The sequence below is a fragment of the Phlebotomus argentipes genome, unplaced genomic scaffold, assembly GCF_947086385.1.
Source record: "Phlebotomus argentipes unplaced genomic scaffold, Phlebotomus argentipes genome assembly scaffold_18, whole genome shotgun sequence".
NCBI lineage: Eukaryota > Metazoa > Arthropoda > Insecta > Diptera > Psychodidae > Phlebotomus > Phlebotomus argentipes.
In genome coordinates, this window is record NW_026776177.1 from 11,074,531 (window position 1) to 11,091,368 (window position 16,838).

Sequence of the window (16,838 nt, forward strand, 5' to 3'; positions counted from 1 at the left end):
TATTTGAATCCTTCCACTGTGAAGAAGTCACAACATGTTCGCAGGGTTATTGGAGAAGAAAAAATATTCTGTGTGAGCCACGAACATTTCACAGTCACAATTCTGTGTGTTTCCAATAAAATATCTCCGGGAGGAGAATTATTTTCGGCCGTAATCTCTGTGGCACACACAGTCAATAATTTAGTGGAGCCAGAGAAAAAAGATCTTTCACCAAATTGTTAAATTTCACAAACACACACGCGCGCACACACGCGAGATGATAAAAAACAGCACAGAACTTTTCTCTTGGGTGTTAAAAATAAGATATGTTTCTTGCCATGTTTTTCCTCGTCGGGCTCACGCGGTCTCTTCTTCGCGTTAGCAAAGAAAAATGCGTGTGCCAACGTGTATAATTTATAGCTGGATGAATGGCTAAAAATCCACTGAGAGCCTCATGAAGAATTACAACTCTTCAGAATTTTCACACCCATTTGAGCTGCTGCTTTATTATTTCTCTCTCTCTCTGCGGCTGAAAATTACATACGGGGGTGGGTTGCATGAGCTCTTCACCTCTGCTCTGTTGAACATGATTCATGATGCGTGACATAATTTTCGCATCCAAAAATTCCCGCATGTTTAATCATGCAAATCCGGCGGAGTTTCCACGCATTTTCACTGCCGTGGGCCATACATATTCCCTCTTCTCTTGTTAATTAATGTACTTCTTTAATAGACAGATATGCACGTGTATTATACGTCTAGTATATCGAATTATTGAATATTATATGTACATTATACAATGTGCTTAAAAATTAATATTGCAAAGTTTCATTATAAACTTTCGCACAAGTTTCCGAAATTAATATTCAAAGTAACATCAAAGGAGCACCTAACATTCATATATTACACTGTAGCAGTTTTAAACGCTTATAATTATGATAAATTTTGCTCAAGTGAAATTTCTTTGAGTTTTCATTTTTGAAATGAGTTCTTGAGGGGTGAAACTATTATTTTCTGATATTCACTTTCTCAATTATTCAATCAATTTGATAGTTTCTGAAATAATATTGATTATATTTTGGAATTGACCTGGCAAAAGTTTTTGATTTTCGTTGAGAAACACAAACTTCTGGCTGTTTCTCTGAGCCATTGAGAAACTGTGAGGCGAAAGCGAAAATTCCTGGGTATTTGTGGGTGGTGGGCAAAAATAGATTTCTTTTGAGGAGGATTTTCACTTTTCACAAGCCATGAAATATACTGGCAAACAGTGGTCCACATTGGAAGAAAGCCATCGTGATTTTTGGATTACACCAGAATCACTTGATTATTCAATCGATGTCTGGCTTTCCACTCTGCAATGTTCACAAAATGATGAGGGCTTAGAGGTCACATTGGTCCTTGACAGCATGTGTGCACCTTCTCATATCACGGCGACAGTTGTGTGATAAATTTCAAAGAGGAACTAGGAGGTTAGCATTTGAGATGCAGAAATAGACTTTGAGCGCGACATTTGAAATAGAGGAGAGACAACGAGTGGCAAATATTAAATGGAATTTAGTTCAGAAATGTCTCGAAGTTATGATACGTTATAAATTGGGATTTGTAGCGTTGTCACAGACCTAGAGGGATTTTGTGTGGAACATCCTCAAAAAAATTTGAATATTTTAATCTCACATGTAAAATGTTGAAAATTGTATAATTGGAAAAGTGCAATTTGCACCTGAGCGCCCATCAAATCTGTCGAATGCTTGTGCACGTTGAAGTGCACACTTTCCAGTGGGTGGAAAACTAATTACATGGAGTTTTAAGCTGAAACCACAGCTTAATCAGCACTAAAAGCTTGAGTGTATTGTTGTACGTAATATCATAATAATTAATAAAACTATGTTGCTGAAACGTAATGAATCTGCTTGGAAAGTTTGCAATTTCAACTATATTGAAAACCGTCTATGCACAGAAGTTTCATGTCAAAATGGATTTTCGTGTAAAGAAAATAAATCTTTACTGAGTCTCACTAACATTTATTAAATTTTAGTTTCAACATTATAACTTAATGAAAGGCGATTGCCAGAAAGTGGGTTCAAATTACAAATCAAAAATGTATTTCATAACATCGAAAACTAAGTTCAGATGAACATGATAAATGTGATTTAGTTCATTTTCTGTCTGCAATATCACGTGTTTTAATCGAAGTATTTCAATGATTTCGAGCTTAATGAAAAAAAAGGGAAATCAGGCAAAACTCCAACAGAAAACCTTGAATGTTATTCTACTGCTTTTCCAAGTCCCTATAAACTTAAATGAATGAATACCAATCTTCTATCAGGTGGTGACACGTCGATTTTCCGTCGTCCAGATGAAATGAGAAAGGAGGGAACTTCTCAATGGTTTGACCACTTGACCATTTCTAATCTCATTTCCATCTCGAAATTCAATTTGACTGCCGCACGATGAAAATCTAATCACATCGTTGCTGAGGTTTTAGCTCAAATTTAGGGTGTAAAAGAGAACATCCTGTAATGAAGATGAGCTCTGATCCATGAGAATCATCGGGAAATTAGATACTTTTTTCTTTGACAGCGCAATTCTTTAACAGCTGCCATTGGAATCAAAATAATTTTCAAAGCCCCCGCCAATTTGACCTTTTCACGGACGGATACAAAACACGAGCGTAAATTTAACACCTGCACCGTGTTTTTTGTCACTCTCGAGATAAACTCTCCGAGAATCTACTTATTTTTTATTGTACACCCGGAGTGAAATGCGCGCTGCCCGAAATAATAGGAATTCGTCATTGAGGTGTCATATTTTTCTCTGTTGCGATGGTTTGGGGACAAAATAGATATGGCACGTAAATTTTATGAGATACTCGCATATTCATGCTCCAGATGATGCGAGCGGGAAGGGGTGCCCAAAACAAGGTGGCGGGGCGGGTCTGAATGAGTGTTGTAATGCAAATTTTTTCCAGCCGAAAAAAAACAACAATTTTTTACCATTTTTATTGTGCTGTGTAGCAATTTTGGGGCAAATGGATTGCTGTCAATCTTCCTCTCACACTGCCTAGACAGACTCGTCTCTCTATTTTTCTACAGTGAGAGCGGGAGAAAAAGCGAGTTAAAGAGAGAGAGAGAGAGAGAGAGGAAAACATTCGTGCGCCTACAATATATGTTACATTGGTGGTGCGTGAATCCATCAAATAAATTTCTGGGTCGTATACTTTTTATTCGTCAATTTCAATCCAGAGATCCACTTTTGCCACTCACCGGGCCTCACCAATGACTTTGGCGACAGATGAGGAGACGGACAAGAACAACAGAGGGGAAAATAAAAACAAATTACAATGGGAATTTTATTTCGTCCCCAAAAGAGAGACGAAATGGACAGTTGAGGGTGTCTAGAGAGAAAAGGGAGGTTATTTTGGATTTTCCTCCTTTCAAGAGCGCAAGAGAAACTTCTCTTTTGTGTTCTGGAAATTATCATTTTTTTTGCCTACTTTGTCCTTTCATTTCCTGCATATAGGCGTAATACATGAATACTTTGAACACCATCGATGGCCTCTGGAGAGGATTTTTAATTGACGTTGTTGACTTTTGGTCTCTCTTCTCTCTACACTGGAAAAATATTCCATAGTGTGACTCTTGGAATTGTGAAAAAGGGGCTGAAGAGCTCTCAGAAACCATGAAATGTTGAAAATCATGGGAAAAAGGAAAGAGTGAATTGTGCCACCGGAGAAGAACATTGCTTTTTGATGGTGGTGATGAATGAAAAGGGCGCGCGGGTGAGCATCCAATGTGGGAGAAATTGCTCTGGGCAATAAAGCAAACAAATGGTCCAGGCGAAAACGTGGAGCAAAAAAATGAGAAATGATCTTAGATTAAATAATCTCATTTTATACATCGAGATTTATTGGACCATGAGTGGAATCAACCTTTACATCAAATTTATCACAATGTTGGAGCATTATTAAATTTATCCCCACATATTGTCACGCCCTGTGCAATCAGATAATTGTATTTTTGTATCATTCACACCCAAAAGCTCGCACCACAGAAATATCCTCTCTTGCCTTTCTTTTGTGGTGTTTGACGTGGGAAATATTCGTTTTTTATGTGATTTCCTGTGTTTATTGCAACATGAGCAAATTTTAAATTTCATGGCGCTTCGGGGGTGGTAAAATAAAATGAGGTGTTTCCACAAACGGAACCTCATTTGTGGGTAAAAAGAGTTTTCACAAAGCATTACCGGTTGTTGTTATACATGTCGAAAGTTGCAAGTGTAATCAATTGGCAATTTTAATTACAATGCTGGGTGAATTTGCAGGATTTCCGGCCAGATGCCAGAAATAAAATGATCACAATGTGAACAAATAAAACTGTGTGTTCTTGGCATGCACACTCAGTAATTCTTGCAAATTTCTCCACACTTGGGTGCATTTTCTCGTGAAAATTTCATGGGCATTCAGCGAAAATCATTTTTGATACTGATGATGCTCAGGGAGCGCAGATGCTAGCGAGTTAATAAACAAATAATTAAAGTGGCAAACAAGCACACTTGAAGCCACAAGATTTCTGAAGCATTTTATTTGTCGAGAAATGAAAGCCTAACCCTGAAAGCTTTCTTTCTCTCTCTGCAACTATTTAAATTTCTCACCCATAGTGTAAATAAACACTTAAAGATATTCACCTAATGGGCAACTCTGAAGTTCGGGTGAATCTTCTCGAAAATTCTCACATGATTTTCCGTCCATTTCCCCTTAACCGAGAGATCGTCTAACTTTTGGCGCTTTTCCGAGGTTCATCTTTAAATAAATATTTACATTTCATCACCACAAAGTATTCTCGAAAATTGCCTTCACTCTCCCTGAGTGCTAAATACACTTTCCGGGGAAATTTAACCGTCTCTCACTGGATGAAGGCACTATCGCTTTCAGGAGAGGCTTTGGCAGTTGATACAGTCAGAATTATGACTTTTACTGTTGGCGCAGTGCTCTGTATTGTGCGAAAAACACATGGAGTTTTAATAAAATCCTGGGTATATTGTTCACATTAAATCATGTACTGGTACTTATACAATTTCATGCTGTTGGGGCAATCAAATGAAAAATTGTCAACGCTCAGTGTGCGCCGAAAGGTTCGTTAATAAAACACTAATATTTTCCACGTTATTACTGGTCGTTTAATATTTATATTTGATTTAACGTAAATATTCGTCATAATACCCGGTTTTTCGGTTTCAGCTTATTACCTTTATACGCAAACATTGTATCTCACCTCTCCTTAATCGATCAATATTAAACTATTAATTCGTATTCTAAATGATAGATAATTTACCTAGAATTTGCGCTGCTGCAGCGTGTGTACTTCTTTCTCAGTTGAAGCAATTCATTACGCAATGGCATGGCATGGCTCACGTGCAAGAAGTGAAAATATCGAAAATATCCAGCTCTTCGAGAGAAGTGAGCAAACAAACTATCAGTTAAATATTGACATTAATCCAAATTGGAGTCATATGTTTAAATGCCGGATTAGTGGGGTGGTATCGATTGTGTGGTTGTGTTTAGATGTGGCAGCGCCGGAGGCTGAGGGATTCGCGGTGTGCAGATAAATGTTTGATATTCTCAATGGTGGCTTCGTGAAAGCCCCATCTGATGCCTGGGGCCATTTCGAAAATGAGAAAAAACCATTCAGTTGTTTTCACCACTTTTTATTCATTTTGGCAGATGGGCGATATTTTCATCAATTCGTCGGACGGGTGAGCTTCTGTCTGATTTATGGCTCATGAAGGTTTTAAAACTTGATGTACACTTTCGCTCTATGTACATTGCAATCGTGAGAAGGAGGATTAGGGTGCTGTAGACTGCAAAAAATGTGAACATAAATGGTTTAGATCATGTGTAAAAGTTTGATAACTTCTTTCCAGCAATTTTTAGTCCTATCGCTCTTATGATTCCTGGGCTTGCCAACTCGGCCACCCTTGAAAATGATAATGCAGATTCTCAATTGCGAGAAGTTTCAAAGATATTGAGAAGTTTTCCGGAAATTCCCCGATCGGAAGGAATGGCGATTGGTGAGAATGTATTGCAAACTTCGCCATTCATTTCATTCGACTTAAGAGACAGCTTCCCCAGGACGATGAGGAGCATAATGAAAAGTTTTCCCATTTTGTAAATCCCCCGCCTCACACTCTATCGCTCCGGAATATGGTGAATGTTTACGCTCACGATGCGTCTATGGAGTTCTGGGCAAATTCCAACATCCACCAGTATTTGTAGCGACTTTGTAGCCTCAGCAAATGAGTGCAAAACAGGATAAGAACACTATGTTTGAAATTCTCACCATTATCTGTATCCGTTACCCATTTTAATCCTCGTGTATTGAAGTTTCAGCAAATTCTCAGGGCCCCGGCGAAGAGCAATCCCATGTTGTGGGGTGTGTGTCGTGGAAAGGAAGTGTGGCAGGAGAGAGACCATAACCGCAAACATGAATATTGAACAAACTATTATAGCTAATGAAGCTTACACTTATGATCCATTATGTGTCGCATAGAATTAGGAACTCGTGTCTATTCCCTTTTCCTCTCCGCATCACACTTCACTCCTTGTCTTCGTTGTGCAAACTGTGAGATGGAGTGGCATATAAGTGATTATCTTATTATGGGAATACGATATTAATTCACTGAGGGCAAAAGAAATTACTCGGGAAGGGAATTCCTGCTGTAGTGTCTAAAGAGGGGAGCTTTTCCACTTGGAATGTGGCGCGAGTGCGAGAAAATCCTCCCAAGTCGGACTTGGAATTTTTCCCTTTCATCGACAAGTTGTACTTAGTTGCTCGACAACAGCAATATATTTATTTACACTGGCCAAGAACATTAAGTACTTCTTAAAATCCTATTTACAGCTCCTTCTCACCATGAGCACAATGTATAGCTTTTCCGGCGGGCGGGTGGGACAGCACGCGCTTCGTGGGAGCTTTTCCACGGAGTCAGCACTGTGCGCCCCCGGAGGAGGTCATTAAGTGGCGCGTGAGATGGATCAGGAAGAGAATTGCATTTTTATTGGATGGTGGTGCTATAAAGTGAATCAACATTGTCACATTTATGCACAAATTAACTATCAGTTTGCAACATTATTGGCAATCTCTTGCCATGCACGATCCTTATCAAATTGGGAGTTTGCATTGTGTTATGGTTATTGCACCAGTTTCTGGTTCAAATTATCTAATTCTTATCGATTTCTCATGATTTTGATAACGTTATGAAATCAAGAATAGAGAACCATAGGAATTTTTCAGTCTCTCCTGAAAAGTCCTTTGCCCAGCACATTGATATACCAGAGAAAATCTTTATTGAAGTCCCGTGAGTGAATTTCAAAGTTCCATTGCATTTTCTCGTGTCGCGCGAAAGAATTCCAATTTTATGATGTGAGAAACGTATAAATTTTTCACCTTTTCTTCACCAACACTTTTCACACACACATCGTGCAGAGATTTTTATTTAGGTCTCTCTTACGAAATCGTGGGGATTTTATCCAACGTTTTGAATCGTCCTCGTCATTTTGATGGCAACTTCGTGTGGAATAGATCATCGAGAAACCATTGGAATGTGACTCGTTTAAATTCTGCATAGCATCTTCATCTCCATAGAAGTGTTGGCTTTTGATGGGAAAAATAAGATACAAATTCAGGTTGAAAGGTGAGAGAGAAGAGCGAAGGGGGAAAACGACACCTTTTCGAAGTATTTTCTTCAAGTTTTCACACAAAAGCTCCTCATTCATTGTATTGTGAGATGAGAATTTCAAGGAGGCTCCCTTGAGGAGCTCTCGCTTCTCTGTTTCTTGTCATCCACTGTGTTTTCTTGGGGGATGAGAGGTCACAAAGTCAAACAGGATGCATGGGAAAACTCTGGTATGAGTCAAGAGTAAGTGAGGAGTGAGATAATCAATACATTTCACTCAATAGAACTAACAATTAGTTCACAAATACATCGATATGTCAAGCTCACTCTCTGTCCAACCTCCCCATCTAATCCTTATCCACAATCCCACTGACAATTATCCCTTTATCGTGGCCATACTCTGTGAGTGTCACATGGTCTCCTTTAGAAACGTTGCTGTGGGCAAATGAGGACTCCTTTGAAGATTATCTGTGCAGTCGCCTCTAATGATGGTCCAACCGAGGCGATACTATAAATGTGGAATTAAGGGATCTCATAAAGTGAATTTAATGCCTCCGAGAGAAATTCCCTCTCACACCCACAACTAAATAGAATTTAATTTACCGACTACCCTACAGTTCAGGCCGGATGTCAAAGGCTCCGCCCAACCCCAACTTTGGCCCACGAAGAGCGAGTATGACGAAATGAAAACGCATTTCAGCTGAGCTGAAAAGTATTTATTTGAAGGCATCTCCACAACTTTTATAGCAACGTGATCTTTCAATAATTTTTTTGGCTTCCACCACTCTTTCTGATAGGATTTTGTGTGTCTTTTCCTCTCAGCTCAAGTTTGAAGTATTTTTGGCACAAAGTTCAGCAAACTCAAATTTAGCAAATATGACTTTCAATTGAAGAATTTATACCCAATAACTTTGGAGAAAGTTTGTTGGGCGAGGATGTTTGGCGGAGAGGCAATTACAGGAAGAGTTTTCGACTTTTTGACAAATTAAATAAAAATTTCTGGCACACAGGAAGTATTGAAATGATTTTCTCTCACATTTTTCAGGTAGATTTTCACAGAAGTCTCAACCGTAGCCGCTTTCCATCAAGTCCAGCTATCGTAGAATTCATATACGAACGAACGAGATTTCCTCAGCCGAGGAGAGAGCAAGATTCGGTGTCTTTCCTGTGAATTTAACGAGTGGAAAGAACATTCTGAGCTTCTCATCTGTAGTTGCCCAGAAGCGCAAGAAACTGTGCGAAAGCGGTCACTTTGAGGATCATCACACCCCATTAGTTTTCAAGTAGAAACCCGGAGGAGGACAACCCCGCAACCATGGCTCAACGAACACTTGTGCATAAGCAATTCAACTCACCTATTGGCCTGTACTCTGATCGCAATGTCAGGGAGACTCTAGACCGAGAGCTGCGAACTCTCTCCAATGGAGTTGTCGGGTGAGTTGTTGTTATTTCTTCTAGCAGACATCTAATTATTATTTAGAATTTAGTCTATACTTAGTAAATTTGCATTTCACCCCGATACGGAGAAGCTTGATGATAAACTTTTAATGAGAGGTGTTAAAAAAATCGATAAAGCAAACTATTATGCTGAGAGAAAAATCTTTCCTATCCTCGCATTCTATTTTCTTACGTCCATAATAATGTATTTCAGCATAGATTTTAGCATCCCAGGACAAAACCACGAAAAAGCTCTCACATTGACAATATGTCTGAGACACAATAGAATACAGTGCAAAATTACAAAAGAGAGCAAACCACGACCATAAAACATGCTCACATCAAGAGCGTACATATATTCATTTTTGGGGAATTATGCAAAATCTCGATAAATGCTGAGGACCTCATTAACATGGTCTCGCATCAGTGCACAGAATAAATAATAATTGCGTACTTTTGGCTCAGTGCCTCAGAAATTGCGACTTGTGACTTAAATTGTAGCAAAAGAGAGAGAAGATTGATGGGATTTTTTCATTCAACAATTACTCTCCTTTTAGCTCACCCTTCAGTTCTCACGAGAAATTGTAGGGAAAAACAGCTAAAGAGTTTACACCGAATGTGAGTATTGGGAATTGGGAGTCCATGAAGACAAGAGTAATGTGTTGAAATAGAAAATGTTATCAATTGTTTGCCCTTTGGAGAAGTCCTGTGATTGCGTGCTCGTCTATGCAAAAATTCTCAACAGTTTTGGGCGATTTATCGCTGAGATTAACCATGTATTCCCAGGGATAAAGGGTGGTCCCAGAAGAGGGCCAAAAAATGCCGTATTTGCCCCTTTTAAGGAGGGTGAGAGGTCAAATTTAAACAAATTTGATGGTTAAATTTCATTTGTCAGACACCATCCCAGAAGTAATAATTTCCACGTGAATTGATGGGCTCGTCTATGGTAAGGGTTGGAATCCATGGGCCAGTAATTTCTGTTTGGGGATTTTAAGTGGCCTCCCCGAGAGGCGATTAATATCAATTCGACCCTGCTGAAAGCATCAGGCCACCCTTCAAGCCTCGGCGTTGGCCAAAACAGACAGGGAGACAAATTATGAGGGTGCTGGATGGGAAATATGGTTAGTATTCATCTTGCGACCTCTCTTTGCCGCGCAAAAATGTGTCATCAACTCATGTTTCACGTACGCCACATCCCTCACTTCCTTTTCATCTTCGGCACCGCGACGCGACTGTGCCGCTAAACACTCACATTTCCGGATACCCAACGTATCCGCAACAGAGATCCTTCGGGCGGTTTTTTTTGCAGAAAGGTTGCAAAAGTGACTGCGAGTGCGTCAGATGCTGTATGATCCGAAAATTTGAAAGTTTCATGGTGTCTTTAAAACCCTTCGTTTTCTTTAATCCTCCGCTCGTTTTGCTACTCTGCAGTGCCTCATATGTAGAACGTCTCATCCTTCAGGAAACTCGCCTCGCGGGTGGCTCGAAGCGGGAATCGCAGACGGAATAAGAAAAAGATGAAATTTTCGCCAAGAGTGAAAATTAGATAACTTCCAAATTTGCTTCTTACACGGAGAAAAGGCCCCTTTGCGTCGCCCCATGGCACGTGAGCTCCGCCCTGTCGAAAATGAAATTATGCCTTTTTGGAAGAAAAATGATGCCGCATGAGGCGGGAAATGTGAATAAAAAAGGAAGGAATGGGAGTGAAGTAAATAAAAATGCAATGAGTATTGAGTTACAATTTGTATTGTGCGACGAGAGCCGCATTTCCATTGAAAAATTTTATACAATTTTCAATCAAAAATTAAACATTTGCTGTTACGCACAGAAATCGGATTATTGGTTCAGTGTTGTTCAATTATTGCTAAATAAATCGGTGATTGCCACATCAACCACAGATTTCCAAATTGAATTTCTGCTTGTCACACTTTTTCACATCTACACAAGTAATACAGAAAAATGAGTAAAAACAGATTACAAATTCACATGAATTGTTTAAAAAATAATTGAAAAGTAAGGTTATGTTTCCAGAAATGGATTTTGCGAAAAAAATGGTACGGTTTGTTAGTATTAACTCCTGACTAAAAGAGGAGATTTTCCTGAAAATTAATGACAAAGGCTTTTTGCTCTGTTGTGATCCAGATTTAGCCAAAATGCCGCACACTGCGCGCATCACAATCGAGAAGTTCTTTGTTCTGCGGCTATCTTAAATCTTCGAGAGAGTTTGTTGCTCTGCCAATTGTATGCAGACGATCAACACGAGAGATTGTGTCTCGATCTGAGATAACTTTATTAATAGTATGACATGATAAGTGGCATTTTCTTAAACTCGCCGCTCTCCAAACTGAGTTGGCAAAATCGATGTTCAGAGGGTGAAATTACTGAATTAACACCAACGAATCGATCGTGCGTGAAACGAAAAGCTTCCGCCTTTCCTCTTTTTCCAGCGTGTCACATTTCGTGAGTTAGTTTTCCCCAAATGAGATGTAAATTGCGTCAGGGGAGAAACTTGAGCATAAAAATTCCCCTCAAGTCTTTAATCAATGCTCAGGTGAGAAGGCAAAGTTTGAACTCGAATTGGATTGTCACACCAGAGCACCTCGTCATTCGCACAAATGCTTGATTAACTAGAATTTCTCTTTAATTAGTGCGCGGAATTCAGTTGATATATACCCAACATTGTGATAATCTTCCAGCTCAACCTTCACCCTGCATTAGCTTCTCACCTAACAGCATGTGCAGAGTATTATGGTGGAATTCCTCGCACATTGTGCATAAATGCGAGTAAATTGCGTTGTGTTTGACAAATAATCCTATGGCGTGAAATTGAAACTGTCCCACGTGTTCCACCCTCAACAATTGCTGAATTCCTCTCAAAGTTGCGAAAATGGGATGAAGGCTAAAAAAATGTACAGAGTCATTTCTGCAATTTCTCGTTTAACCTGTAGAAATTTTTCATTGCAGTGACCCAGAATGTTCCTCAGAAAATTACACGAGGAATTTTAATGAATTTCTCATCTGACTGGGCTTTTTCGAGACAGGCGAACTTCACATGCATGATAAAAAGTATTCAAGGCACTTTATAAGTGCACACAGTGCACATTATCTCTCTGAGGAGCTTCTTGAGCGAAAGCTCATCTTCAACTTTGATTATTTACGGATTAATTCACCCTTGTGTATGCATGAGGGAAGAGAGAGAAGACTCATCAACAATAGATCTTAAGACGTTAGACCTATGCAGATTTATCACATACACATTAAATAACTTTTCAATGAGTCAAAGCACAAATAGTTTTCGGAGACGATGTATGTAATTGCAAAATTTGCAGGGAATTTTGAGCTTCAATTTATTATAGTTGTCTGTGAATTGCTTTACTTTTCCCTGCGTAATTTATTGCTTTTCAACATGAATCTGCTTGAGAATCTTATTGTCTTTCCTGAGCTAAATCAAGGCGTTCTTCTGATATTCAATGGCAATTCAAATGAAAAACTCCGCAGCAGGAATTTGTAGCTCCAGTGCGGAAAATTCATCAAAATTCCTTTTTAACTCTATGCAACCAAGTTTCACATTGCATTTCGCGAAGTTCTTGTATGTGTGTTTAAAAGTTTCCCCTGTCGGTTGACTCCTATCTTCCCGATGTTGATTTAACCTAGAAATTCAGCTCCCGAAGAAGTTGAAGTGCAAACTGTCACAACTTAATTTTTGCACAGTATTGCAAATGCAAAAAGTTTTCAGAGGAGAAATATAATAAATACAGCGCATAGAGTGCACACATCTCTCAGGAAGCCAAATTGATTTTAGTGACAATAAATTACACGTCGTATGCATAGAATGAGAAGCTTAATTTAGTGGGACAATTAAATTGCTTGTTCACATAGTAAAATAATTTGAATTCAGTGCTCACTCCAAAGTGACAGCATTTCTTCTCATCACCATGCGGAAAGCTTCTTTGGGGTTGTTTATTCTGTGACAATTAACATGATTTCCCCAATTCGACTTGCCACTGTCTGAATGCACAAAAGTGGGGGTGCTCAAAATGGCATTTTCTCAGCATAAACGCGGCTCTGTTGGCTTATGTAGCAAAACCTTCCTAAGCAACCATGAGAAGCCTGATAAGGCCAACAAAAGGATATAATTTGGTATTGATAAAAGAAACATTTTAATTACATCATTAATTCTCAGTAATTAAACGCGTAAATTACATGATCCTCGCCCCATGAAACAATTGTTCACTGTTTTCCCAGCTCAAATGACTTGCGGGGGCGCAAAAGCACCCACACTGAATAATACATGAAGAGCTCCCGTTCTTTCTCTCGCTCACGGAAAATTGTCTCCCCCAAGATGAATAATGTGTGGCGCAATTTAATTAATTTTGAATCATGTTCCACCTTTTCCACTTCTGTTTTCTTTGTTCACCATCTGACTAATCGCTCTTGAAGTGCTCCTGTTTGAGTTGTTCTCATGTGAGGTGGGGAGATTCTTTGCATGTGAGTTTTGTGGTGTATTTTTGCACTCATCTCCTTCACCTATAATTAGCTGGGAAATTCATCATGTTGAATGTGGAAAATGATGATCTCTCACAAACTACTTGAGAATATTCAAGAGGTGCAATTTACAAAGTGAGTAAACTATCCTCGAATCATCGCCATGAGAACCACTCTTTCCCTTAAAATCCCATTAATATCACTGTGTTTTGAAGTTACTTAACATCATCTTCTGTCGGGGTTCTTTTCTCTGCAAGATGGTAAATCCCCGAATTATTTCCATACTCTAAAGGGTGTCTCATATCAATTCTATCCAACGCTGAATAATGTTGAATTCCTATGAAAAGGGGGGAAAAGTGAAATTTGCCAAGCGGTATAAATGTTTATAGTGGGTGAATAATCTCCGAATTGGGGGAAGAGAAAGAGAGAGAGAGAACTTCCTTTGACCTCACATTGTGGGTTACGAAGCGCCAATTGAGGTGTACACTTTCCCGAGAATATTATTTGGGAGTGTGAGTGCGAGAGTAAAATCTCACTGGCAAACATTAATAGCAAACCATCTCCCTCGACCGCTCTTAATCTCATGACTTTACATAATACCTTTCTCATGTGTAATGCCGTGAAAATACACCGAGGATGAGCGTCAAAGTGATTCCAATTTTCCCAATGTGAGACACACCGCGATGATGGAGCACGTTTGAGTGAGGTTATATGGCCCCAACACTCGGAAAAGACCCGCGAGAGTGAGTGTGGGGCAAACCTAATTTTGGGATCACTTGCTCTTTCGCCTGTTTATTTTCTCTATTTAAATTCACGAATCGCGAAAGTGATGTTGTTTAGTTTTATCGTGCCGTGCAAAAAATAGATGAAATTTTCACGTTATCGGCAATTTTCAGCAAATAATTGTAATAATTGCCTAGTGGGCATTTTTTCCAGTGCTTTTTTCACCCATTCTCAATATCTCAATTATAAAATATTTTATTGGGTTCGTCGTGCGCGTTTGTGTGTGTAATTTTAATATGGACTGTGCAACAATTGATGAAATTATTTATTAGTGACGCAGTGCTTCATTTTCAATGAAAACTCCTCATTGCCACCCTTTGTTCCATGTGTCGTGTGTGGTGCGGGGCGGAGTGACGTGAAAGAGTGCTTTTTGGTCACAAAATTTAAATAATACTCCCTCGTGTGTGTATGTTGCGTGCACACCATAAATTGCACAATTAATTTTGAATGTGAATAGACATATAGTGTTCCATTTTAAAGGCTTTGTGTAGTGTACAAAATATCGCATACATTATAAAATATAATTATGGTCAATATGGGACATGTGTTAATTTTATCAGTGCAATTTTTCATGCTATCACATACTCAAACACTATTCGCACGGTTTGTCCTGAGCAGCTGTGGTACTGATTGGTTCTGAACACGGCATCGGCATTCAGCCCAGGACATTTCGTGTGTGCGAGAGAGAAGTCCATTTTGCAGTGACGAAAAGTTCATAGGCATAGGCGATTTTTTGGATAAATATACCCAAAGTCGCGATAAGGCATATTGAAAGAGAAGCATTGAAATTCTTCATTGTTCAGCTGAAGTACTAAATCCTAATGATTATTTCCCTTGGGATTAGCATTGAAAATCCCCGCCTCACGCTAAATTGATGGAAATATTTGATTTATCGCCTGAGATGGAGAGCTTCTCTCTCACACCTACTAAAAATTGAATACTATTTTATTTTGTCGCCCCCACTTTGTCCTTCATTTATTTCTGTCTCCAACTCTGAAACATTCTTTTATCTTTGTATCTTTCATCGTGGGCAAAAAATACACTCACACACATTCTGCATGGAAATTTAATGTGAAAAGGAAGAGCGATAATTGAAAAAGGTGATTGTTTCACTTGATAATTTCTCTATCAACGGCACAAATCGACCAAGAGCGTCCGAATTTCCTCCAATTTATATATTGAATCGAAGAACGAGCAACTCATTACAAATGGCCACAGTAGCGAGATCCAGGTACTGGAAAATTTAATTTTATTCACAGAGACTCAAGTTGATTAAAAGCTCTCTCTCAATTGATTTTTTGTATCCCATCAGAGGAATTTAGAAGGTGATTTGGTTGGCGAATTCTTCCATGTATTAGAGTTGAGAGGGTTTCTAGATAGGAAAAAATGCTTTAAACAATAATTTAGTAGACTTTTTGTTTTCCAAGTTTTAATTTTACTAAAGTTTCTCTTTAATCATTTAAATATTTGGAAACAAATTAAGTTATCGCATGTTTTCATAGAATGAATTCGATGAATACGGCAATTTGTAGGAGAATCTTATGACGATTTGATAGCATTCAATCAAGACAAAGTTTAGCACAGAAGTTCTAATGAGAATGAAAGAGATCTAATTGATTCTTTCTCTCAGTTACACAAAATGAGTGACATTTAGTAATTTATTGGCCTTTCAACTCTGCCTTGAGGACGTAATATCGCCCCAACTCCCTTCTAATCGCTGCAATTTCCTCCCACTTCACTTACCCATCCACTTGAGAGTCACTCAAGACACATTAGCAACCACTTAGTGTTTAAATATCGGTCATTTCTGCGTCGATTGTCCGTGGGTGGTGCCTGAAAGGCTCCCCAATTGTAGCCTCGTCGTGTCGAAAAGCTATTGAAGGGCTGGCGAGGGTGGCTCGAAGCAGCCATTTGGAAGCAAATCAGATTTATCACAGCAAGATGAATCCGTGTATTTTGTTGCTCTTCACATCCGACGGATGGTGAATGGCTTTCGCTCCCCCGACCATTTGAGGCTGGGGATGTGGGAAAAAGAGGGCCCTTCCACCGCCATTGCCGCCACCAGCAGACGATTCAGCAATTTTTATGAATCTTTCGTGTGGTTTTTGTCCAGTTTTGCATATACAATCGAACCCACTCCAGGAGTCTTCTCGTCCAGGAAAAAGCTCGGCGGCTCAGAATGTCTGATGGTGGGTGCGTGCATAAATATACAAATGGTTGAATCGTGATAAACTTGTACTCCCGTTGACGGCGGGGAAAAAATCACGTAAAGATCTACAGCTCCAGATAGGCGAAAAACCTCACGAAGAACCCCTTTCATGGAACACTTTTCACTCCGCGTCGCATGAATTCTGCGCCGAGCTTTTCGGATGTTTTGCATTTGATTAGAGAAAATTTCATTGTGGCACTTTGCCGTGGGGATTTATTGGGAAATATATACACAGTCAGTGAAATTGGTAGTTTGGCGTTATATTGGATTTTTC

The 16,838-nt window shown here is 39.2% G+C and overlaps 1 protein-coding gene across 4 annotated transcripts in view; it reads left to right on the forward strand.

The window, feature by feature from the left end:
• Positions 1–16,838, forward strand: part of LOC132261084 (trithorax group protein osa) — a 33,001-nt gene that overhangs the window by 910 nt on the left and 15,253 nt on the right. The window contains exons 1-2 of one of the 4 annotated variants that reach the window (XM_059759616.1): positions 14,354–14,477; positions 15,435–15,586. In XM_059759616.1, coding sequence (XP_059615599.1) covers positions 15,564–15,586 — 23 coding nt within the window. In that variant the 5' untranslated portion in view covers positions 14,354–14,477; positions 15,435–15,563. Of the gene's footprint in view, positions 1–8,695; positions 9,085–14,353; positions 14,478–15,434; positions 15,587–16,838 lie in introns of those variants that run through there. The other 3 variants (XM_059759617.1, XM_059759612.1, XM_059759613.1) reach the window with 3 other exon arrangements.